The 26,837-nt window shown below is 44.3% G+C and overlaps 1 protein-coding gene across 14 annotated transcripts in view; it reads right to left on the bottom strand.

The window, feature by feature from the left end:
• LOC127007947 (protein scribble homolog) overlaps positions 1–26,837 on the bottom strand; it is a 95,701-nt gene that overhangs the window by 45,415 nt on the left and 23,449 nt on the right. For 12 of the 14 annotated variants that reach the window (XM_050879475.1, XM_050879481.1, XM_050879479.1 and 9 more), the window contains exons 3-17: positions 25,896–25,974; positions 22,859–22,948; positions 22,476–22,596; positions 21,645–21,937; positions 21,249–21,382; positions 20,890–21,001; positions 20,525–20,621; positions 20,244–20,319; positions 12,327–12,532; positions 5,925–6,044; positions 5,331–5,435; positions 4,490–4,567; positions 3,826–4,020; positions 2,209–2,232; positions 603–687 (exon numbers count right to left, since the gene is read on the bottom strand). In XM_050879475.1, coding sequence (XP_050735432.1) covers positions 603–687; positions 2,209–2,232; positions 3,826–4,020; positions 4,490–4,567; positions 5,331–5,435; positions 5,925–6,044; positions 12,327–12,532; positions 20,244–20,319; positions 20,525–20,621; positions 20,890–21,001; positions 21,249–21,382; positions 21,645–21,937; positions 22,476–22,596; positions 22,859–22,948; positions 25,896–25,974 — 1,815 coding nt within the window. The remainder of the gene's footprint in view (positions 1–602; positions 688–2,208; positions 2,233–3,825; positions 4,021–4,489; positions 4,568–5,330; positions 5,436–5,924; positions 6,045–12,326; positions 12,533–20,243; positions 20,320–20,524; positions 20,622–20,889; positions 21,002–21,248; positions 21,383–21,644; positions 21,938–22,475; positions 22,597–22,858; positions 22,949–25,895; positions 25,975–26,837) is intronic. The other 2 variants (XM_050879480.1, XM_050879477.1) reach the window with 2 other exon arrangements.

Here is a 26,837-nt window from a genome sequence, read left to right as displayed (position 1 = left end):
TCGTACTGGTTCTGGGTCTTTCCAATGGTAGTTTTATGACCCCTCTGGTAGCCTGACCCTTCTTCCATGCCTTAAACCCACAACTCTCATGAGAACCCAATTGATCTCCCTTTCGGCCTTTGGAAGTAGCTGATGTGAGGGGCGGAAGATGGAGGAGGAGGAGGAAGAGGAGGAGGAGGAAACAGAGAACGAAGAAGAGAAAGATAAGGATAGGAAGGAGAAGGAAGGGGAAGATAAAGATAGAGGAGGAGGAAGGGGAAAATAAGGATAGGAGGAGGAGGAGGAAGGGGAAGATAAGGGAAGGAGGGCGAGGGGCAGAAGCATCTCACAATACCAACCAATGGGTCTCTCCCACTCCTGATGATCCTATACTCTCCTCCCTGATAAGCATAGAATACAGCAACTTTTATTTTTTTATTATTATTATTATTTTTTACAACAGAGGAAACAGTTCAAGGCCAGAAAAAAGGAAGCAATAATGAAGAAAAAAAGCCCACTACTCACTGCTCCCACAAAAGAGTCAAGAGGAGTGGCCGAAAGATAGGTCAATGACTTATCAACATGGCGTGGCAAAGCAGGACAAGAGCAGCGCTTCAACTCACCGATGGAGCGATTATCAGCGTCAGACTCCGAGGCTGGCCGGGCGCTGTCTGCCTCGCTTGTCTCTCCGCTGCGCTGCATCGCCTGCTGCTGAGGAAATTTGAGTTAGCTCCCTCTTTTTTTCTCTCTCTCTCTCTCTCTCTCTCTCTCTTACTTTCTTACTTACTCTCCCACTCTTTCTTGTTCTCTCTCTTCCTATGTGTGTTTGTGTGCGTGTGTGTGTGTGTGTGTGTGTGTGTGTATAAAATATGTTTCATCACTGTGTTGCTTCCACACTGTAAGGTCATGTGCTGGGAATCACACTACACATATGCAAGGCCGTTTCATCAGTAGGGCGAACCAGGCACTTGTCTAAACCCATTCCTGAGGGGGCCATTCTTCAAACAAAATATATTACTTGTGATGCAGATTTTAGGAACTCTTATGACAGGCAGTTGTAAGCATACCATATATTAGTTTAAGTCTTCCTGAAAACACTTAACAGATGCTAGATTACAGTTAGCAGTTGCAAGAAAATAGTTACTTTAACCCGGTAGCAGCGACGGGCCAAATCTGTGGCTTTACTGTGTAGCAGCGACGGGCCAAATTTGTACCATGATATAAACCCCCAAAAATAGATGATACATAATCTGATCACAAATGCTTCGATATATATTATGAAATGGTTTGTGTGAGGGGTGATTTTTTCTCATTTTTCTCACTTAGAGGAACCATTAAGAAACATGATCCTCGCTGCTACTGGGTTAAACTTTCACTGCCTCTTTCATCATGTTAATTTTCACCCCTGCTGAGGTAAGGGAACGGCCCTGCATGAAGGGAAGTGTTTAAGAAAGGGATTCCACCTGAGCTCACTTTCCTATCCATTAGCTTTCTTTCAATGTATCAAATAACACTCAGTGACAGACAAAAACACTATTCCATGATGCAATCTTGGGCATGCTATGGTAACGCTACATGTATGGTGGGACTAGGAGCCAACCCCCCGGACTGCCTTGTGAGATTTAGTGGTACGCTCTCATCCTGCCCCCAGCATTATCTATTTTTAGGCCACTTTAGGCATCTTCCTCTGGTTCTATGTTTGATGTTCATGTACTCCAGGCTCCAGCAGAGGTTTTTATTTCTTCTCTCCACCTGGTTCACTGTATGATGTTAGTATACTTCATCCTGGCCTGGCAAAGGTTTTCATTTCTTGCCTCTACCTGGTTCTCTGTCTGATGTTAAGTGTACTCCATCCTGCCCTGGCAAAGGTTCAAACATCACCTCTCCACTCTCCCTACACCCTACTTGCCAATTGTAAACTTTAGCGAGGCAGTCCTGCGAAGAGTGGGTGTGTGTAGCATCCTGAACATGTGGTGGGTCAAAGTAAATGTGCACTGGGGGTTTACTCTCAACTGGAAAGTATCTTGAGGGGTCAGATTATGCACAGGGGAGCTGACAGTAACCGTGCATGCCAAACTCAAACAAACCAAAGTGGGAAAACAATGAGGTAAGATGCACAGACTCACTTAACCATCCCAAAATCATAGACAAACCAGGGAATGCAAGATCAAAAATATGTATAGATTCATGACAGCCAATAAAGCTTGTAAGAAAACAAGTTTGACTTACTCTGCGCAATTCGCTTCGCAGTGGCTATATTTTAGTGTTGCGTCCATTACAGACATTGGGGAAGGGAGACCATGGTATTGGTGTGAAAAGGGAGGGACATCATGGTATTAGTAAGGCACAGTAGAGCTGGTTTGTTGTTTATATGTCTGCCTGTCTGTCTGGGGAAGTCACTGAGTGCAACACATGACTCTCACAAGTCCACTGTTGATATTGGGGAAGGGGAGGCCATGGTATTTATGTGAAAAGGGGTATTATACTATTGGTACTGCAGAGTATTTTAGAAGAGCCAGTTTGTTTGTTTATGTATCTGCTCGCCTGTCTGCCTGAGGGAGTCTTTGGTACAGTAGGTGACTCAATCCCTTGCAGACACTGGGAGAAGATATGAGGAGGAACAATATGGTCTCAGTATTGCACAGTAGAGGCTGTTTGTTTGTTTATCTGTCTGCCTGTCTGTCTGTGGGAGTCATATACGTACAGTCTCATGAACATTATAGCATCTCATCTTAAAACAATGCTGGCCCTTTGCCCTTCACCCATTTTTGGTAACTATTAACCAATTATAAAGTGTCAATGAAAAAGTATTTGATTGCATTCCTCTTCTCATATGGGCAAAAATATGCCAAGTGTGTCAACCCACAACCTCAAGGAACAGCAGACATAGAGGGCGAGCATTGTTTTTGTCACTCGCTGGAACTGTGAACACCATTGTTAATATATACATCTAGTGAGGTGCCTCAAAACTCGTGCCGTCTCCAGCACCAGTAACAATGTATGGCTACAGTGTGAGGTCTACACACACAACCTAGGAATCAAAAAGGATGAGAAAATGCTGCTATCAGATACAAGAATCAGTCTGACAATAATACACTGCCTATACTACCTGAAAAGCTCGCTGAAAGGTCAAGTTCAGGTCAGCTTTAACATGGATATTACTTTCCATGGTTGTATTGCTTCAAGGGTCTGACTTTTGTAGGAGTATGTACAGTATGTGACAATTCAAATTATTTAGGTATCCCATCCAACGTTGCCAGACTGTCGTACTCAGTTTCTCCTATTTCCCAATTTTCAACCCCCAAACCATCTCCCGGGCACCAATAACTGGCTTTTTATGTTGTTATAGTTACAATTTTTTTTTTTTTTTTTTTCTACGCCTATAGCGCCAATAGGCTTGCTTGAGGAGCCTGGACGGTAGTCAGCCCCAGCCCGTATTGGCACAGGCAGGTGTTTATAGTGGCACCATCTTCTCTTGGTGATATTTATAGGAGCCATCTTCCTGGCGATATTTATAGGGAAGAAGCCTGTAAATATGATGCTCAGAGTACAATAACCTGGCAACGGTGAATTCCCATCTGCTGTGAACTACAGTCATCCCTCAAATAGTACAGGTTCCAATAGGTCGGTTTTGGTTTTATACAGATTGTCATAGAAGATCTTTTAGGATTTTTCAATTTCCTGCTCATTGAGGTATTTAAAAATCCTTAAAAATCTTCTTAGAAAATCCACATAAAACCAAAACCGAACTATTGGAAACCATACTATTTGAGGGACTGTATACAAACTGCCTCCCCTCAAGCCGAGCACAGTACTAACAGAGCACGTGACCCCTCGGCGACCCACCTGAGCGATGATGGATGCCACCTTCTCCAGGTCGGCACTCTTGGTGGTGGAGGTGATGCGCTTGTTCTTGAGGTGGTGCGGCGTGTTCTGCCGGTGCAGCCGCCCAGGTCGCTTCTGTTCCTCCTGGCTGGTGTCTGACTCCAAGTTCTCGGTGCCCTCGATGGAGAACCCAACGTGCTTCTCTTCCATCAGCAGCTGCAGGGCCGAGGGGCAGGGAGGAAGTGGCAGGGGTTAAACTCATATGTGTAATTTTTTATTTATTTTTTTTTTTTTTATATAGCAATGGAGACAGCTCAAGGGCAACAAAAAGAGTGCAGAGAAAAAAAAGCCCGCTACACACCACTCCCATAATAGACAAAAGTAGAGTGGCCAAAAGAGAGGTCAATTTCGGGTGGAGAGGTGTCTTGATATCTTCTATATATTAAAACTAAGCATGATGATTATGACACTTCAAGACTTTATTATTGAAGAGAGGGAGAATGAAATGAGTGAATAAACCTAAGCATGATCACTATGACATCACAAGATTTAATTATGTAGAAAAGGGAGAATGGAGCAACATCATAGCCAAGAGAAAAGCCAAAGTATGGGTCAATCACTACACAGGTCCTCCATTCCCTCTGACAGCCTACACAAGTCTGCCAAGGTTCACTCTGCCTCTCACCTGACTGTCATCAGTAAGGCCATCGGAGTCCTCAGCTCCCGAGACGTTGAACTGCGCATCCTTGGACTTCTGTGGCGGCTGTGTGGGAGGGAGTGAGCTCATCAGTGTTACAGGAAGACGTCACCACTGCCTCTCCATGGTGATCAAGATGCCAAGTACCAATACATTTTCAACTATATTTTCCTTCCAAACCATGCATTATGGGTGTATTAAATGCTATTACATGGAGGACAAGATTAAAGAGTATGCTAGTGGCCCATGATAGCAAAGTCAAGGTATTAATGTCTTGTGTACTCTTTTTAAATTGTGATTCTGCAACTCAATCACCAAGGAAAGCAGTTCATTTAATATGCATCAGGTGTAGGCCAGCTCAGGCAAGGCTGCAGAATATATAGACAATCCTGCCACTCTTGCCTCAAACTGTGTGCTGGGTTTATAAAGGAGAGACACACACCCTTTTAACTTTCTATGTCCTCCTTTCCTTCCTTCAATACCAGAACCATCACAAGGGGAAAGACACCTCCTCCCTCCCTTGATCTCACCTTCCCATTCCCTTCATTACTACACATTCTTGCCTTGCCTCTGTTGTCCCTTCCTCCTCCCTTCATCATCCCTCCCTTGACCTTCTTTTCATCCTCCTTCCTTCAACACCAGAACCACTACAGGGAGACAGACACCCCCTTCCCCCTCCCTTGACCTTCCTTCCTCCTCCCTTCACTACCAAACATCCACTTCCCTTCCTTGATCTTCCTTCCCTTCTCTCTTCACCAACACACACCCTTCTACCTTACACCTTTTCTTCATCTTCCTCCTACCTCTATCTTTCCCCTCCCCTCCTTACCTCTTGTTGGGGCGCCTTGGGTTGCTGCTCCACCTGGGCCGACACATCCTGGCCGGGACTCTCAGGAAGGGACAATCGGTGAGGCCTGAACACTTCACCTTTGTCCTGTGGGGTAGTGGGCGGGAGAGTCTTAATTCACATTCATGCAATTAGTACTGTGTTGTGCCAGCAAGATCTGAACTCCCTTCTAAGGATAATGTATTTTAAACTGAGGAATACGCTGCTTCATCTGATCAACTTATTTTTTCTCCATAACAAAACTAACTGTTAATAAATTTGGGGCTTACCATAGTCAACCAGTCACTCTAACTCACCCAAGTCAGTCACTCCCTCATATCCCACTCAACCAGTTACTACCACTCACCCCACTCAACCAGTCCTTGCCACTCACCAATCAACCAGTCAGTCACTCCTTTGTATCCCACTCAACCAGTTAATACCACTCACCCCACTCAACTAGTCCTTGCCACTCACCACTCATCCAGTCAGTCACTCCCTCATACCCCACTCAACCAGTTACTACCACTCACCCCACTCAACCAGTCCTTGCCACTCACCAATCAACCAGTCAGTCAGTCAGTCCCCAGTACTCACCATGAGCTCCCCGGCGGTCACAAGCGGCCCGTCGCTGGTCTTGCCACCCTTACCGAAGAGCTTCTCGGCGCGGGCCTTCAGCTCCCGTGGGTGGGGCGTGTTGTGCCGCACAAAGTTACTCTGAAAAAATTACCCCAAAACTGAAGGAAACTGAGAAGATTAGTGGGACGAAAGCTCCTTACTGCCAATCTGTGAAAAGGTCCAATCCACCTGTGTGCAGAGCGTTCCCTTGAAAACTATATTAGGTACTGAATGCGCTCCATCCATCACATGTCAAGGCTGACCTGACCTGACCTCCCCAAGGCTGTGGTGTGCTCAAGTGAGGAATACATTAGTCATCTGTGCCATGTTTTATTGCTTTCATGTTTGCTGGTGGTCATTAGCTTTCTTAGATCATTTCCAGCACAGATGTCACCTTGATGTAATTGACATGAGGGTTGCTATGACTACTACTACTACTACTACTACTACTATCACAATGATTTCCAGTACATGCTTCTACTACTACTACTACTACTACTACTACTACTACTACTACTACTAATAATAATAATAATAATAATAATAATAATAATAATAATAATAATAATAATAATAATAATCTGATTGTGGGCTTTTTTTAATTAGGTTTTTTTTTTAGCTGTTTACTGTAAAAATAATAATAATAAAAAATAAATAATAATAATAATAATAATAATAATAATAATAATAATGCAACAACAAAACCTATTACTACTACTACTATTACTATGGAGGGTCAAATTTATTCCTCAGTCGAGTATTATCCTTCAGAGGTCACCCACCATTCACATGAGGTCAACAGTTACACGAGCACACTGGGTACCTAACATACTTTTCATCAAATGATTCTTCCCATCTGGCAAAGACTCTGAACACTCTGTATAGCTAAAATTTAGGTATGAAGGAAGCAGTGAATCATTATCATCATCATCTGAGGCGTACGGCAGAGAAGGGGCATAAAGGAGAGACGTTTTTTTCTGATATGCACCAGGAAAGTCTACTCAAGCAACAAGCTGCATGGGAAAAGTGACCCTATGATTGGTGTACCCAGGGTTGATTTTCCTTTGCACCTTATATCTTGTTCTTCCTGGGAGGTGTCGCCTGTCTTTCCCAGTGCAAACAAGGCGTCTTTGTCCCTTCCAAAGAACAAGAAACAAGCTGCAAGGGAAAAGTGACCCTATGATTGGTGTACCCAGGGTTGATTTTCCTTTGCACCTTATATCTTGTTCTTCCTGGGAGGTGTCGCCTGCCTTTCCCAGTGCATACTAGGTGTCTGTGTCCCCTCCGAAGAACAAGAAACAAGCTGCATTGGAAAAGTGACCCTGTGTTTGGTGTACCCAGGGTTGTTTTTCCATCACTCTTATATCTTGTTCTTCCTGGGAGGTGTCGCCTGTGTTTCCCAGTGCAAACAAGGTGTCTTTGTCCCCTCCAAAGAACAAGAAACAAGCTGCGTGGGAAAAGTGACCCTATGATTGGTGTATCCAGGGTTGATTTTCCTTCACACCTTATATCTTGTTCTTCCTGGGATGTATCGCCTCCTGCCTTTCCCAGTGCAGACTAGAAAAGAATGGCTCTGTCCATTACGCCCCTTCTCCTCTAGACACCTCAAATCTATCACTTGATCCCGGTCAAACAACTGTCATCCCTGAACAATGATGCTTGGGATGTGGTCAGCTTGGGATGTGGTCAGGCCTCGGCCCTCCACCTCCCTCCCTCACTGGGGCAGACCTGAGCTTCACAGTTGGCTAGACGTACAAATATTGACGTAACGGAACCACAGCCAAGGTTAAGCAGCATGCCTTTCTCTTGTCTCCATCCAGCAAGGACCTGACATATTCAGAATGGCTTAGGAACTTGTATATACACTGAGGTAAGCCGAGAAGCCTACGTGCTGGACATCCTCTCACAGCTATTCCATGCAGAGAAAATGGGAGGTAAAACTGACAGGTAACAATGGATTTTAGATATCGTTTTAACTTTCAATTATCATGCAAGTTGTTCACAGCATACAAAGTTAGACAGAGCTTATTAACCTTTCCCTCTCATCTCTCGCTCTCTTTCTTTCTCTCTCTCCTCACAATCACTGAGTCTGATGCTAAATTTTGGAATATAATTACAATCTTAAGGAAGACTAACAGCTGACCTAAGGCTGAATACTGACCAAAGAACACACTAAGTCGACATTCTGAAGAGTAATTGAAGAAAGAATGAATGACCAGAAAAGAGGTTAATTTCAAAAGAGATCACTCAACATTCTCAAGACACCCCAACATTCTCAAGACAACCACCCCTTCTTCATATCAGCTGAAATTAGGAAACAGAACTTACGTGGCTCATTTCTGGCATATTACAACTAGGGAAACACACACACACACACACACACACACACACACACACACGAGCTTAACCATCACGTCAACCACCAAGATGCAAATGACACTCGTTACACGGCAAAAAACTTTCCCTTCATACACCACAGCACGTATAGAAGAACATAATGGAAAATGCAGACGCCACAAGGTTATTCTTAGCTTCATTCCTCAACCTGCGTTCTACAAATCTCTCAAGACCACTATAGGGCCAGGCACCCATTAGTCCATGACCCGTTTACCTGTGTCTGTGTTAGCGGCCGTAACTGTCTCGGTAAAAATCAAACCACTAGGAAATGGCTCATAAGATTCCCTCCTTTTTCTTTTCTTTTTTTTCCAGCAAAGGACGCAGCTCAAGGGCAATAGACAAGAACGACGACAAAAAAGCCTGCAAAGACACTGCTCCGACTGAAGAAAAGAGAACGGGAGGTCTGAAGAGAGGTCAATTTCACTCTGCTTCTGTCCTACCTCAGAAGTTAATCACCCAGGCTTACAAACCTATCAGATACACACTCACAAGTCTATGGCATCATCATTTCTACGAGCATCTCTCAGCCAATCTACTTTCTTTCATGGGAGCAGTGCTAGCAGAATTTTTGTTTTGTACATCATTACCCTTGAGCTGCTTCCTTTATTGTAAGAAAAATATAAATAAGTAATGCAGACAGCCACGGACCACAGACGAATGGATGCTGCACCACAGACAGCTACACTACAGACAAGATCACTGTCATCTAACACACCACTAAGATGAGATAAACCAGAAGGATGATGCACTGGGGAGGGACGGGAAGGGACGGGAAGGGGAGGGAGCAACATGCATTAGGTGTGAGAATCAGTGGTGACAGGTGGTCCAGAGGAGGCTCAAGCGCACCTAACCTAACCTAACCTTGCCTAACCTAACCTTGCCAAAGCTAACCTAACCTAACCTTGCCTAACCTAACCTTGCCAAAGCTAACCTAACCTAACCTTGCCTAACCTAACCTTGCCAAAGCTAACCTAACCTAACCTTGCCTAAGCTAAGCTAACCTAACCTTGCCAAAGCTAACCTAGCCTAACCTTGCCTAAGCTAACCTAACCTTGCCTAAGCTAAGCTAACCTAACCTTCCCTACCCTAACCTAACTTAACCTAACCCTGCCTTACCCATCACAGCAGCCACTATAAATAAAATTCACCTGTGTCACTAACAGGCTGTGCAAAAAAAAATAATAATAATAATAATAAATAAATAAATAAATAAATCTTCCCATTCTGGTTCTTTCTGATATTTGATATTAAAATGCTCCTTCAGACTCCAGTAAAGGTTCCAATTTCCTCTCCCCACCTGGTTCTCTCTCTGCTGTTAGTGTACTCCATCCAGTTATGGCAGTTTAATTTGACCTCAGCCTTGTTCCCTGCCTCACGTTAGTGTAGTGCTGCAGCAAAGGTTAAATAAAGCCTCAACAGCCAGCCTGGTTCTCAATCTGCTTTGACTTCTACTATTCCTGGATTGCCACTCTCTTACTTTAGTTGTCTCTCTATTATTAGTTCTGCGCATGGCATGACCTGGCAAGGCCCGCTCATCCTATCCTAACTGTGTCTCTGGACTACTGTGTATCCACTGGTGCTCACATCACAATCTCTCTCTCCAAGATGCTGCACACTGTAAGAGTTTGAGGGAAACATTTTAAGCTGGAGCTGCAAAGAGATTAAGGCCCAACACAACCCCTGGCCACACACACACATGGAGGCCTGCTGCCCTGTGTCTGGCACAAACATGCCAGCAACAAGACACACACAGGGTGGACACACACACACACACACACACACACAGAGGGGCATGGGGCATACAGACAAACAGGCAATGAATGCTGGAGCTTGAAAAGTTACCAGTAAAAAAAGAGGAAAAGGTGCAAGACTCACCAGTGTTTCCACCAGTCGTTTGCATAATTGCTAAATACCAACCAATCATCAGCATTTGGTTAGGCGTGGAAGGAAATGCAAGGGGACAGGGTGGAGTGAAAGAGTTACATGATGGGGTCACCTTAACCAGCAAATATTTGTGTTAATCATTTAGCAATTATTCAAGCTCTTGAAGACAAATAAGAATGTTACTCTCAAAAATATGGAATGAATTTAAAACATAACATGTCAATACTTGTGGAGTATATGATGAAACCTTAATTGTGAAGTAGAGTTAAGCACAGACTCATCTACAGCAAAATAATGTCACACATCAGCAAGTAGTGTTTCTGATGCTGGAAGCATCACTTACAGGTCTCATGGGAATCCTTCTACCCTTGTCAATGACTAACAGTTCACACATGGAGGACGCGCGGCTTTGTCGTCAAGACAGCCCGGCACGGAGGGTGGCGGCACCACTGAGGGCCAGGCCTCGGTCCAGCACGGTGGCTCACTACACGCCCAAAACAAACCACTCCACAAGTGTGTTAGGCCTTCTACAAAAAAACCAGACTAGAAAATGTTCTCGTACAGTATCCTAAAGTTTGTTTGCTTCAGACACCAAACACTGAATAAGATACTTCTGGACTTTGATGCTTTGTAGGAAGCCAAGCCAGCTTGGGAATTTGTTTGCTTCAGGCACCCATGAGACCATCGTGCTGGGCTGCGGGGCGGCCCTGGGAGCCAAGGGTATCAGGCTGAGGAGCTCTCCTGTGTGAGGCTGCCGGCCTGCACACAAGCAGTCACCTGTTCACACTGAACAAGGTTACATGGTCTTCAGGGGCAGCAAGGGTACTCTTAATGCTTCAAACATAAATTCACAGCTTCACTACAAGAGCTGTAGTACATTGTAGAGGATATATTTCACCCTGCATAGGCTTTCACGGAGTGCTTGTCTAGGTCAGTGGAGGCTAGAGGTTAATGGCTTGGCTACTGGGAGAAACACTGGCTGAGAGACCAGAGGAGAGGACTGAGAAAAGAACAGAGAGTCAGTAACAATGCTTTCTTTGTCCACCACCACGTGAAGCATTACGGCTCCCACAAGAGTCAGAGAGACAGGAGGTCAGTCAACAATAAGCTTCCGTTTGGCATCACTGAGTTATGACTTGAGCTACGACAGCCTGAAGGAAATAATGCTCCAGGAGGGATCATTGGTCTGAGGCGTGTTGGGTGCGCGCGACGACCCTCGGACAGACACAACAGGGGCTACGGGAGTGGCTGCAGGACATGGACATCGCCGGCATGCCCAGGGAAGTCATCATGCAGTGAGTGTGCAATTCTTTGAGAGGACTTATTCTTATGTCTCCAAAAAGAAAGGCAGCCCAAAACAATAAACTGGAAAGCATTCCCAAGAACTATGTTAAGTTTTATGATGGTTCCACTCAGTAGATTTAATCACGAGTTCACAAAGTGGCAGCTGCACAAATACCTTACTAGAGTAACAAGACAAAAAATAAAACTATATCCATATAAATAGAAATAACACGAACAAAACAAAATGAAAATCATCCCAAACACCGAGATTACTCATGGGCATGCAAACTGCTGCCGCGGCGAGACAGACCCTGGCAAGGAGCATTACTTGACTGAAGGGTGAAGGGCACCACTCCCCGGGACATGAACCTTAGCTATCATCGCTCAAGGGGACTAGTGAAAAATGTGGCACCAGCAAGTAAACTCATCCTCTCTGTTCAGTTCCTAGCAGCAAAATGGCTGTGCAAGAAAAACAGTGTGTTGAGGTGTGCAGTGCTCCAGGGGAAGGCTAAAAAATACTGGTGGACTGGAGCAAAACTGGAGTGTGAAAACTTGTGAGTTGCATGGTGAGTCCTTGCTCCCACAGGCGCTGAGGGGCTCCCAGCACCTGTGGAAGCCAAGGACGGCTGGGCAGACGGTGTTGTGGTGCATGTGTGGTGAGGAAAGAGAAAAATGGCAGTGTGAGTGTTGATGAAAGACCCTTAAATATATATCTCAAAAGTGCCTGGAAATGAACTTAAGCAACAGTCTGACATCTAGCCACACCCCCCCAAGAGGGCGGCCATGGGGGGTGGGGGACGGGGAAACGGGACTCACCTCCTTGCTGTCTTCGGTCTCCTTATCGTCGCTGAACTTGACCACCGAGACCCGGGACTCTTCGTTAGGGTCGTTGGGGTCCCAGCTGTCCTCGTCCTCGTGGGTCCACTCGTTAGCTGAAGGGCCGATGGCGGTCAGATTATCGGTGCTGAGGTCACCAGTGCGGTACAGCCTGCCCTCGCTACCACCCATACCACAGGCGTACTCTATAACAAGGGACGGCCCACGCTGACTTCACCACAGACCACAACACAGACCCCAGACCTGCTTCGGTGGCAACATTCAGACCAGCGAGAGTTCAGGTGGTGTGACGCATGCACGCACCACGCGGCACCACCCTCTCTCTCTCTCGGCGGGTGTGGCATTGGTGGTGGCAGTGCCCAGGCTTAAATCACAGGTGTGTAGATTCACTAGTAAAAGCCAATTTCTTGTATGGTTATTTTTTTAAAGGGGTTGACATCACAGTAAGGGAGAGGTACCAGGTGAGACTTAAATCACAGGTGTGTAGACTCACTAGTAGAAGTCAATTTCTTGTATGATTATTTTTTTAAAGGAGTTGACGTCACAGTAAGGGAGAGGCACCAGGTGAGACTCAAATCAATTTCTTGTATGATTATTTTTAAGGGGGGGTTGACGTCACAGTAAGGGAGGCAGCTCAAGGGGGAAAACAACACAAGAAAAGCTCGCTGGACAAAAAAGCGTGCTGGACATTACTCTTGTTAGGGGTTGAATTTATCCTTTAATTCAACATATAGCCTTGGGAGGGATGAGACGCACCTAGGAACAGTGAGACTTGCTTTCATGGGTATATAGACTCCCTCGGAAAAGCCAAATTCTCGTACGATATTTTTTATAAGGGGTTTAACATGGATACTACTCTTGCTTTAGGGGTTGAACATATCTCTCAAGTAAACATATAGCCACAGAAGGGATGGGAGGCTCAACGTTAATACTTTGCTGTGCTCCTAACCTGAAACCTTTACCATAACACAGAAAGGTCATCCCAAAGTTTCAGGAGGGATGGGAAACTCGACATTAATACTGACACCTTTGCCGTAACACAGAAAGGCCGCCCAAAAGTCTCGGGATGGATGGGAGACTCAACATCAATACTGACTCCTTTACTGTGACACAAAAAGGCCATCATAAAGTCTCGTGAGGGATGGGAGACTTGACATCGATACTGACTCCCTTGCCATGACATAGAAGGGTTGATCCACAGCCTGGCCCGGCCCACACCTACGCCACACCGCCTCACACACTCACTCACACTTGGAACCACTCGCTCAAGCCAAGAAGCAGGCAAGAAAACTCTAGACAAAATATCAATGCACTTCTATAAATCAGTCTTAGCCAAAAAAAGAACAGAGCATTGCAGCAAAGAAGGAAAGTGTGGTTTGCGCAGTGAATAAAACCTTGTGAGGAGTTTATGATACAGTTGTAAAAGTCCATTGATCCAAAGGCAACTGATCTACACGTCCCAGTGGTTGAAATTCTTATGAAATTATGATCTGAAAAGCCATACAGTCCCATGCTTGAAGGAAGGAAATTATGACAACAAAATATACAACAGCAAAAAATATATATGAAGAAAACACAGATCCTAACATGTCTGGATCCACTGCTGTTTGAATTAACGGACTCTTACTATAGAGCTTTTGATACTATTCTGGTGACCTATTTTAAGTTGTGTGAAACTACCTTTCCTCTTTGTTGCAACAGACTGGAAATGTTTGTGCCCTTCTGGCAACACTCAGTGAAGTGCTCCAGGAAACAGTCCATGCAGAGACAATGAAAGGATTATAAAAAGCTGGAATTGGTCACACCCGCTCAGTGGCGGGTCTGCTCATTCCCAAGAACACAATAAACGTTGTTCTGAAAGTTCCAGGATTAGACTTCATGCCAACGGTTAAGCCAATCTGCGGCGCCACGGGAGGACACGCTGCCCGCAACGGTTAGGAGCAAATCTGTTCTGTTAACTTATTGGGGGTACACGAATCCACTACGTCCAAAGGTTCATCATATTCAAAGGTGTTATCACTGTCAGTGGTACTCTCTCAAATGAAAGATATTGTTTACGGCAGCTAGTCTTGTTCCATGAAACACAAACTGAGCAATTGTTCTGATTGTTTCAGGTTTTGTTTCATCAAATAAGAAAGGAGTGGACTTTACATCACTAAGAGGAATCACATTAAAATTTAGAATGATCTAATCCCAGGAATTCCACCTTTTTACTAATCATTTGGTGTTACTTTGTGCCGTGGGAAGCTGGCTGGAGCAACAGTGTGCCAGGGTGGCGGGCAGGGAGCGGTGGTCTGCTGAGGCAAGGCAGGCAGCCTGAGGTGGGCCAGTTCATCAATCATGCACGGAGGCTCTTCACCAATTAGTTCATGAGGTGCTCAACACAACAAGGATGCATGACTGAACAAGATTGGTATCCATAAAGTGTTATTACAGTGTCTCATTTGTGACTCTTCTGGTTTGAGAGACAGACCAAGGACGTGATGCAGGGTTTCACATTATACTTTGTTTTGCCCTTGGCCTGCCTCTGCCGCAGTCATGAAAAGTATTATAGGAGAAGAAATACTTCCCTACTGAACTGTGTGGAGGCTATTTACAAGCTGTGTGAGCTCAAAACACTGTCAAGGGCTACAGCCTACACAAACTTCCAGAACAGTCGGAAAAAAACTCTTAAAACCGTTATAAAATCACGTTGTGTTTGGGGCCGTATTTGAGGAGGGATGACGGGGGCGACCCGCTCACCCCTGAAACACCACCTGGCCTAAGATGACTTTAGGCACATCAGTAAACTCGTGTAGAAGTCACTCTTCTGTAACAGTCAACCCTTTACTTGTTTGTTTGTTAAACCTTAAATATGAAAGTAGTAGTAGCAATAACTATGGAAAAATAGCATTAATGTAGAAGTTGATCTTTTAAACTAGCCTTAAACGTTTTTCAAAACATTTTGCTTTTGCACGAGTATAAACAATTATTTGTAAGACATCCAAGGACTGGCAGGAACACTTCCTTCACATAAGCTTAGATTTACTCCTCCGCTGAACCTGTTGCAGCCTTGGCGGGGTTGACTTTACACGACAGTGACTTTTACACCAAGATACATGACAGGAGTGTCAGAACACCTGCAGGAGGAGCCTGCTACACTTCACACCTGCCACTAAGACCTGACTCCCTCAAAGGCTCATAGAGTGTGGCTTAGGATCTCAATTAGCCCTAAACAAACAAATAAGTCCCAAAACACTTCATTTATAATATATATATATATATATATATATATATATATATATATATATATATATATATATATATATATATATATATATATAATATATATAATATATATATAATATATATATATATATATATATATATATATATATATATATATATATATATATATATGAAGAGTAGGAAAATGTATAAAAAAAAAAATAATAATATCACACAGAACAAAGACACGCCTTGGCTGAAAACTTACCTTATCACCTGTTTTAGAAAATTCTCTCTCTCTCTCTCTCTCTCTCTCTCTCTCTCTCTCTCTCTCTCTCTCTCTCTCTCTTTCTTCTCACACACACACACACACTTCAACCTGTTGAGCTAAGGCTTAAGACCCTGCTCAGGCCCAACGATTTTTCAGCTGCCACGCACCAACTGTCCCGCTAGGGCAAAGGGGATGATGGTGGGGGCATGTGAGCTGACAAGCTCCAAGAGGCTGTCCCCAGCATGATACCGGCTGGCCATCATGAGCCCAGCATGTGACCAGGCTGTGGTAGTGAATTACACACACACATACGCACGCACGCACACACACACACACACACACACACACAAGCACATGCCTTTACACACATGCACAAACACCGATGAGTTAAATATAATCAAACTATAAAACGTTAGATCCCAGAGATAATATTAGTAAGCCACGTCTCTCAAATGATTAAAGAGATGTATTCACATAGGAGCCTCCCAAAGCTAATCATAGATACACCATATTCAACTTACCAAGTTGTACATTATCTTGGTAATTTTGTCACCACTACCACCCAACAAAGCAGCAACACCTGCCAACCACTACCTTCCTCCTTAGCTCATCGCTACACAACAGGAGTCAAGAAAACATTACAGATTTTAAGATAGTGACTCACTCAAGATGTACATAGGAAACTATCTGCCATTTATCACAGACAAAGCAGTGAGTGCCAATAGGATAGGTTCCTTCATGATAATGTTAAATTAATGGCTCAGAAAGACAGGTGGTGTTAGGTTTCAAGAAGCTGACTGCGTAAGTTTGTTGACTTTTTGCCCTCCTCAGCTTTACACACCCAGCTTCAAACTACAGGTATTGCAAGAAATTACTGCTACCATTACACAGAAGACAAGCAGCTACACTTTGGAGGAAGTATTCCACTGAGGGCATGTAAGCAGACCTGATGTACATCTTGATGGCAGTTTGTTCTTCCAAGATTTTGAAACATTTTCAAATGGTAAGTAACAATCATAATGATCTTTTACCCAGTGGTGTGGCCTGTTGGCAGGCCCCCAGCTGTCCCCAACATGAAACTCTAGAAGGAAAAAGCAGTGTGCTCTGCACTGGGCCACCTACAGACAACTTAGGCCCTTCATGGGCCCCTCATATGTAGCATGAGCTTCTGCTCCTATTCTGTTTGAAGATGTTTAAAAACTCTGAAGATATAAACAGCCTCCTGAAAGAACTCCATGAATGCACACAGGACATTTCAAAGTGGGAGCAAAGACAGCCCCCTTAATCCCCTACCTACCAACCTCTTCCTTACAAGTAAAGAAATATTAAGAGCTTGGCAATACAACAGAAGAAACCATTTGAAGCGCCAACGGATACAAGTCACGTATCAGGTTTGTGTTAGTACATGTTTATACCGTGTCCCAGCGAGTTGTTAGAACAATGCTCACCCAATGCCAACAGCTTTGCTTCTTTACCTATTACAAGCATATGAAATGGGCAGCTTTGTCATCAATGTTTCACCAGTTATCAATTAATAATGCTGTCTTCTCCGGTCTTAAGTGTTGGCAAAAACACGACCAGAGCACAGCAAAACATGGCCTAAAGCGACGACAGGCCAGAGCGTGCAGAGGCAACCGTCGCCAGGTGGTGAGCATCACCCTGAACACCGTCGCTGGGGCAGGGCACAGTGAGGTCAAGCACTGGTTAGTTAGTAGTTCCGGTACAGGCAGAGGAAGCCAGTTAGTCAGGTACATGTGCTGTGTTAGCATGAAGAGAACACCTTTTGGAAGACAACAAACTTTAAGCAGTGACTCAGTAGTGGAGGGAAGGGAATCATGACTTTAGACTGTTCCTCAATTGTCCAACAGACCCATTCACACAACTGACTGACGGAGACAGACAAACACAGCTGGAGGCAGGCTGTACACAACACTGGCTGCAAAAACACATATATAAAGTCAAGGCCAAAGCACTTCTTTGTATTTCACTAATTTGGGATTGTCACTTCAGAGTCTGAATAAAGAACATGCAGGGCCGTATCCAGGATGGTGGGGGGCAGAATACGGGGAGGAAGCCCCCCTTAATATTACCATCTGTACACTTGGATAAGTCAGTTAACCCCATGTAAAATTTGCCCCTTCCCCCAAGGCTACAATATATCCACAAAAGGAATATATTCAAGCGACAGGACACTGATACCCATGGAAAAGCTGACTCTCGGAACTTGGCCTAAAAAATTGTTCCAAGAATCAAACTTTTACATGAGCATGAACAGTGACTGGTCTACCATTGATTCTGGCATGACTTGTAAGGATTCCATAATTGCCTGACTGTCCAAAGAGGGATGGACTGACTAGTGCCCCCCTTTATGAATTTCCTAATACGGCCCTGACGATGAGTGGTCCTGAACCAGTGGATGGACGCCAAACTCCAGGTTCAACTAAACAAAACAAATCGACGTTGTAATAAAAATAACTGAAATACAAGAAGTGCTGGCCAGCGGCATGGTTCTCAATTAATTAAAAATACACATTCTATTCAAGATTCAAAGCCTTCGATGTAAAAAAGAAATAAAAATCAATACTGTCTGAAATTCCTCAAATCATCATTGGGGAAAAAAAAAAATCAGTTCTAAGGATTCTAAAGAACTTTTGGGGAAGAGCTGAGAAAAAAATATATAGTTCTTCCCAAACAATGTGAAGCTTATCTACTAGTGAAGGCTTGAGAGAGAGAGAGAGAGAGAGAGAGAGAGAGAGAGAGAGAGAGAGAGAGAGAGAGAGAGAGAGAGAGAGAGAGAGAGAGAGAGAGAGAGAGAGAGAGAGAGAGAGAGAGAGAGAGAGAGAGAGAGAGAGAGAGAGAGAGAGAGAGAGAGAGAGAGAGAGAGAGAATGAGAGAGAGAGAGAATGAGAGTGAGAGAAAATGAGAGTGAGAGAAAATGAGTGAGAGAAAATGAGAGTGAGAGAAAATGAGAGAAAATGAGAGAAACAAAATGAGAAACAAAATGAGACAGAGACAGAAAGACAGAGATAGAGAAACAGACAGAGACAGAGGGAGAGACAGAGGGAGAGATAGAGACAGAGGGAGAGACAGAGACAGAGGGAGAGACAGAGACAGAGGTATCGTGCTAGACAGTGCCAGGCATGCAGTCCAATATCTGAGGATTTTCTCCACAGGTACAAAAAACTTCCTGCCTACGGTAACTCTGAAAACTCAACAACCATTAATCAGTCATCTTTTAGGATCACCATGTTGTAGGGAAGCTGTGTCCACGTCATGAAGCTGGAGCGCCTTATCTGAACAGGGCTCCCAATGATCTCAAGCAGAGGGGAATCAAGTAGCAAGGTCTTGAATGAAGCTGAATAGACTACACTGTGTTGTCAAGCTGCCTCACCTCTCTGGCACTAGCTAAGGAAGGGCTCAGGCCAGGCATCCATTCCTGTGTGATCCGCAGCCATGGCCATACTCAAGGTACTAAAAAATTAATGTTGAAAGGCTGAGAAGCATCCATTGATCCCACCAGGGCCAGGGCACTAAGGGCAACACTATCTTCCCAGTAATTATTGCCCACCCTTAAAAGTTTAAATAGTTGAGATTAAAACATATCTGATGCACAGTGAAGACTATACCATGGACACAGACCAAAGATCAAGGATAAATGGATGCTGGGCCTTGGAAAGATAGAATATATGGTGTCTAAGTACAATCTTTCTAATGAAGATGAGCAACAGTCTAGGCCATCTGCTGCTCTGATTGAGTCTGTTATGTTTTGGCAATGCATCTTCTCTGTCAGAAAGCTGAGCTACTCTTGTTCACCTTGTTACAGAAGCACGAGGGAGCGTCCTCCTTGCAGGGCAGATCAGCTAACTACACTAAGCATTAGGGCCCATCCTTGAAGGGACCCAGTACATTAAAATAATAGAATGAAGACACAGTGAAGGGGGCTGGGAGAAGACTTCCAGAAGAGAAGAATAGTCTGGTGATGTTTTGGCCCTAGTGCTAAAGGTGACAGTCTTGAGTTTAAAAATGTCTGTGTTAGGCAAAGACTGAACACACCCAATTGTCTTTTGATGGGACACTGTAACAGATCTCATGGCTGAACTAATTCTGAAATGGCACTGAAAACTTAAAATTTGTTTCAGTGATTCTTGTGTACATGGCATATTCATTCAAAACAGTTGTCTTTTAACAGGGTGAGGCCCTATACATGACCTAGCACAGGAGCCTTAACGAAATGAAATCAGCTCTGCTTCCTTGGGGTCATTGACATCTGTGGCCAAGGACTTGAAGGGATGGGCTCCTAGCACCTCTGTGTGTGTGTGTGTGTGTGTGTGTTTGTGTGTGTGTGGCCAATACAGCGAACAGTGGCTGGTGTGATGGCAGGGGCAGCAGGAGCAGCAACAGCAGCAGCAGCAGCTTACCAATATTGTCGTGTTGGTACTCCTGCTGGGGCAACAGGAAGCAGGTCAGCACTTCTTGGCCAGAAGCTTCATCAACCTGGCAAGGAAACATTTTCAGTCTTCTGCAGCACCAAAGCTAGCTTGCTGGACTCAACTGTGCTTTTCTTTGTTAAAGCTTAAGAATGTTATGCAAATCAACAACTTTTTACATCTAGTTATTCTACACAATGTTTAATCTTGTTGATCACAGCGTTTGCTCCTTGTGGTGGGTGTGGGCGGGTGGTAGGGCCCCAGCGCCTTACCTCGGTTTGAAAATTGAGCATTGGTTGAGCCTGGTTCTCGCTGAGCCACACTGCCTTCAGGCTAAGCACGGTGATGGTCAGGGGAAGGTACTGCAGCCTGGGGACAACAAGATAGCACTGTCAACACTCCCTCCGTGGTGTAGTGGTTAGCACACTTAGCTATGAATCCACAGGCCCAGGGAGGTTGACACTCACCTCACCCAGCTGTTCATCCTCCTTCTCAGGATGGTCAATAATTAAGTACCTGGGGAATCTGAGGAAACCTTAGATCTGTGTCAGGAGATATTGACTCACAAGCAGCATAGAGCTCCAGCCATTCACTGGAGAGGTTAAAGCAAAGGCCTCTTTTCACAGCAATGACCCACCTGTTACCGGAGACATCCAGGACATGCAGCTCCCGGCAGTTTCCGGTCTCCTGTGGGAGGTACTGGAGCTGGTTCTCCCGCAAGGACAGCACTCCAAGGTTTTCAAGTTTCCCTGATGAAAATAACAAGTGGTCTGACACACTGGCATCACTGTACTCCATGAAGATACTGTTCATCAAATGTTATAACTATTCATATTTCACCGTTCAGAAAGCAGAAATAATCCTCTTTTACATGATCAAACTTGAAGAATTTTAAAAATTCTAAATTATATTGAGCATCAGGTACACCATGGAAGGAAAATTCATTGAGTTAGTTGTTTGACCGCCACTACACGCCGCACCGGCTGCCTGACTCACCTATCTGAGGCGGGAGTTCTGACAGTTTGTTGCGGTCCACGTTGAGGTTTGTGAGTTTCTTGAGGTTGCCGATGGTGCTTGGCAACTCCTTCAGCAGGTTGTCCGTCAAGATGAGCTCCTGGAGGTTCTCACACCTGGACAAACACAGAGAAACACTTAGAGCAGCAGTTCCTTTACCTTTCTGAAGTGTTGGGGCCTTTGACACAAACCACAGTTCCTCCCCTTGATCTCCTTGGATGGGAAGAAATCATGTGAATGACAGACAGCCTGATGCTAATAACACAGCAAGCTGCCAAACAATATTATATCACACACATTTACTTGTCTTTTATCTTTATCTCTGCCCCTGATGCCTTGTTCCCTCACAGGAGCTTCCCTTCCGTCCATGTCACTCACTTTCCAATGTTGGGGTTGAGGGCCATGAGTCTGTTCTGGTCCACCTTGAAGATCGTCAGCTTGGTGAGTGAGCCAATGCCGTCGGGGAGGGTCTCGATGAGGTTCTGGGAGAGGTGGAGGTCTGTGAGGTTGGTGAGGCCCGACAGACCCTCAGGCACGTCCTCAAGCCGGTTCTCACTCACATCCAGGCAGAGCAGGTTCTTGAGTTTCCCCGTCTCAGGAGGAAGGTGGGAGATCTGGTTGTGGTCCAGCCAGAGCTCTTGTAGTGCTGGCAGGTCCCCGATGTGTGGAGGCTGTGATGGAGGGGATAAAAAGTTGTTAGTTGTGGTTGTTAGTTAAGTTGTTGGGTGTAGTAGTTGTAGCTGTGGTTGTAAGTAGTGTTGAAGTTAGCTGTAGTTAAATTGTTCATTCTAGGGGATAAAAAGGAAACAATGCTTAACCCCTTGACTGCAGATTTCCTACCAGAAGACATCACCAAGCTACAGGAATTGAACAAAAAGTGGCTGCTACAAATCAATGAAAAAAAATGTAGTCATGCACCATGGGAGGGGAAATCCAGCATACCAATACCACATGGGAAACACTCCATTATCCACCACAGAGGCAGAGAAGGACTTGGGAGTGTGTTACCAGGCTACCAGTGAAGGCCAAATCTATGCAATTGCAGCGGACGGGTTAACCAGCGAGCTACATAAACCATCTTACATATTACTTTACTTCTCTAACTTACCAGCGACCTAAATATCTTCACATTCAGCTACAGTGTATGTCGACCAAATTTACCTTTACTATCATAAGGTAAATACACACACACACAGTCAGGACACTTACTAATTCCTCGATGTCATTGTCGCCAATGTCAAGGCGCTCCAGCTTGGTGAGTTGAGACACAGACTCTGGCAGCCCCTTCAGGAGGTTTTCCCTCAGCTCCAGGGACTGCAGGTTTGCTAGGCTGCAACACAAACAGAGGGATCTTAGTTAAAGTATGTATGTGTTGTGTTAAAATCTTCTTATGCAATCTTTAAAGAAGAAGCATCATATGAGAATCTTGTTTAGCCTAGGATCTGCTTATTCTATCTTTGCTTTTTCTTTTTAAATGATGGATAAACTAATAAACTACACAAGGAATGGCAGCGATGGCATTCTTATGGGTCTGAGTGTAGATGGGGGAATAAATTAAAACAAATATATCAATGAAGAAATTTATCACTCACCAGCCGAAGTCATAGGGCAGGTTGGTGAGGGACATGTCATTGAGGCCCAGCACTGTCAGGTTCCTCAGCTGCGTGAAGCCTCCGGGCAGCCTGCAAGGGGGAGGGAGAGGGTTAATAAGAGTCACCATCACAACACATTAAACAATACACTACACTATACAATACACCTCCCTTCTCTTCTTCGTCTCTCTCCCTCATATAACATGCTCATTTTTCCTTATGGGGTTGAACAGGCTGTAAGTCTCTCCCACTACAACTTACCTACATAAATAAATAAAACACTAAATAAAACAAAAATAAAACTGAATTAAATCACCTTCACATCACATGAGCTAGATAAAAAATGATGAGTTGGGGAGAGCAAGAGATGGTTTAGTCAAGGGGTGAGAAGAGAGGACAAGGAGCCTATTCAAAGTCTGAGGAGCACCTGTTGAAGGGAGATGATCAAGGAGAAGATAACCATTAAAGTACACAGGAAAAGGTAGGAAATTAATAGTAAGAAAATGGAGAGAGAGAGAGAGAGAGAGAGAGAGAGAGAGAGAGAGAGAGAGAGAGAGAGAGAGAGAGAGAGAGAGAGAGAGAGAGAATGGACTATAGTACTGGCTAATAATGATATAAAAGAACAAGGATGGTAGTGTGTGTGTGTGTGTGTGTGTGTGTGTGTGTGGAGAATCGGCCGTGGTTCAGGTCAAAGGGTTTCGATTCGTTCTCCCGAAGTCAAAAGAAAAAATATATAAAAACAAAAAGCTCTGCCGTCATGTTTTGTTTCCCGACTACTACACAAATTTTACGCATGTGTTGGCGGCAGGACTCGCCCGTACCGACCGTGTGCTGTGGGTGGCGGAGGCGGCGGCGGTGTTGTTGTTGTGAGGGGGTACTATTATATATACGCTCTTAAGCAGGTCCCGAAATTGACCTCTCTTTTTGGACACTCCTCTAACCTCTATTCAGGAGCAGTGAATAGCGGGCTTTTTTTATATATATTTTTCTTTACGCCCTTGAACTGTCTCCTAAGCTGTAAAAAAAAAAAAAAAATATATATATATATATATATATAAATATATATATATATATATATATATATATATATATATATATATATATATATTTATATATATATATATATATATATATAAGACAGTTTCGCTCCTCACATCAACCATTTCTAAAGGTCAAAGAAGGGATCAATCGAGTTCTAATGAGTGCTTCTTTAGGTTCATGCTACTGAGGAAGGGTCAAACTACCACCAGGGTCGTGAAACTACTCCTGGAAATGCCCTAAACTTATACGAAAGCCTTGTCAAATATATGAACTTGGGCGACTAAATGTTTTAAAGTAATAATAATAATAATGTAACAGAAGTGGTCTCGTTCTCCTTGTAAAGACGATAAAAAATAATTGATCCTCTTAGTAATGGAGAAGAATGTTTTTTTGGTTAAATGATATACAAATAAAAATAAATAAAGAGAGAGAGAGAGAGAGAGAGAGAGGCTTTTCATCATTAACATTATTATTTTTATTACTATTATCATTATTATTATTGTTTAAACACACACACACACACACACACACACACACACACACACACACACACAGATACAAAACATGAAATCCTTTCATTCTTTCCTCTCCGTAACCAGACGGAAGTAAGATTCGCCAGCCTCTTCCTCCTCCTCCTCCTCCTCCTCCTCCTGCTGCTGTTCGCTCCGCTAGACGCAACAGTTATAAATACCGCACACAGGAAGTAAGGCGAAGCTGCGGTCACACTACAACGGGACAGCGGGGAGGAGGGGGAGGAGGAGGGGGGGAGTGGGAGGAGGAAGGGGAAGGACCGATAAGTAACCTACGTAATAACATGAGAAAAAAAAAGAAGGAAACAGTACTATCCTCCTCCTACTACTACTACAACTACCACCACTACTACTACTAGTACTACTACTATTACTACAGCTATTACTGCCGCTTCTACTGCTATTTTTACTACCACTACTACTATTACATCAAATATTACTACTACTACTGCTACCACCACCACCACTACTACTACTACTACTACTATACCATTATGTAATTTTCTCTAATGGCCAAAAAGTTAATCTGTCACGCTGCTATACACTCACACACACACACACACACACACACACACACACACACACACACACACACACACACACACACACACTCTTTAATAACAAACAGAGGCATTATATTACCATCATTCGTGTAAACACCACCACTATAATAATAATAATAATAATAATAATAATAATAATAATAATAATAATAATTTTTAAACAGAAGGAAGAACTGTAAACGAGAGAGAGAGAGAGAGAGAGAGAGAGAGAGAGAGAGAGAGAGAGAGAGAGAGAGAATGCCTGTGTGAGGAAGGTCAACAAGTGTGTGTGTGTGTGTGTGTGTGTGTGTGTGTGTGTGTGTGTGTGTGTGTGTGTGTGTGTGTGTGTGTGACCCCTGACCTCCGCACAACCAGGCGCCGAGGTTAGAGGTCAAGTCTTGGTGTCTCTTTAGATGCGGTGACCCTGGTGTTGTTCCCCTGGGTCCCGGGGTAATGGGTCCACGGGGCAGTGTGACGGAGATGGGCACCAAGGCAACGCGCGAGTACTATAACAAGTGCCCTTAACTTTACCTTCACCATTAGACCAGCTGGGCACCGCTACTTCCTCCTCCTCCTCCCGCTCCTCCTCCTCCTCCTCTTCTTCTCCCTCCCCCGATGGCAAAATAAAATAAAATAAAATAAAATAAATCCCTCCTCCCCCTATTCTTCCTCCTCCTCCATTCCAGTCTTCTTTGCACACACACACACACACACACACACACACACACACACACACACGCGCGCGCGCGCGCCGACAACACTTTCACTCACACACACATACACCACTCTCTCTCTCTCTCTCTCTCCAACAAAAGAAAGTTAATAATAAAACCTGCTGAGAGAGAGAGAGAGAGAGAGAGAGAGAGAGAGAGAGAGAGAGAGAGAGAGAGAGAGAGAGAGAGAAGGGGGGGTAGGGGTACTCACTTGGGGATGGGGTTGCTGCTGAAGTCCGCCACCTGCAACGCCTTCAGATTCTTGATGCTGTCCGGGATGTCGGGAATGTCTGGAGGGAAGGAGGAGACGAGGAGGTTAATGAGGGAAACATGACGACACACAAGTTAGGGTTAAATCTATAGTAAGTATTTTTAAACATAATAGCAGCACCTCAATTCTCGCATGTTAGAAAACTCTCGTAGAAGTTGCTGGGATTTTCATGGATTGGAGGGAAGGAGGAGACGAGGAGGTTAATGAGGGAAACATGACGACACACAAGTTAGGGTTAAGTCTATAGTAAGTATTTTTAAACATAACAGCAGCACCTCAATTTTCCCATGTTAGAAAAGACTCTCGTAGAAGTTGCTGGGATTTTCATGGACTAGAGGGAAGGATGAGACGAGGAGGTTAATGAGGGAAACATGACGACACACAAGTTAGGGTTAAGTCTATAGTAAGTATTTTTAAACATAACAGCAGCACCTCAGGTTGGTATTGTCAGATGCCCCCATGCACACCTCACACCAACTATTTCCAAAGGTCAAAAAGGAGGTTAATCGAATTCTAATGAGCGTCCTTTTAGGTTCACGGTACAGAAGAAGGCTCAGACTACCACCAGGGTCATAAAAGTGCCCCTGGAAATGCCCTAAACTCCCACGAAAGACTAGTAAATTACGTGTTCTTGGGCGCAGAAATGTTTAAAAATATGGCCCTCAGTTCCCCAATGTAAGAAAGGAAAGTTTCGTTTAGTCGGCGCAACATCTGTGGTCATATGCCGGAGAGACAGAAGGGGAAGGAATTAGTACAGGAGACGGGACACAACCCCCGATTAATACCTGGTACCCATTCACTGCTGTCCCCCCTGTTAGAAAAGACTCGTAAAAGTCGTTAGGATTTCCACGGACTGTTTCGTTCCGTTTCTGTTGCTTCTCC

Source organism: Eriocheir sinensis, chromosome 36 (genome assembly GCF_024679095.1).
Source record: "Eriocheir sinensis breed Jianghai 21 chromosome 36, ASM2467909v1, whole genome shotgun sequence".
NCBI classification, from domain to species: Eukaryota; Metazoa; Arthropoda; class Malacostraca; order Decapoda; family Varunidae; genus Eriocheir; species Eriocheir sinensis.
This window is presented reverse-complemented; position numbering and strand designations above follow the sequence as displayed.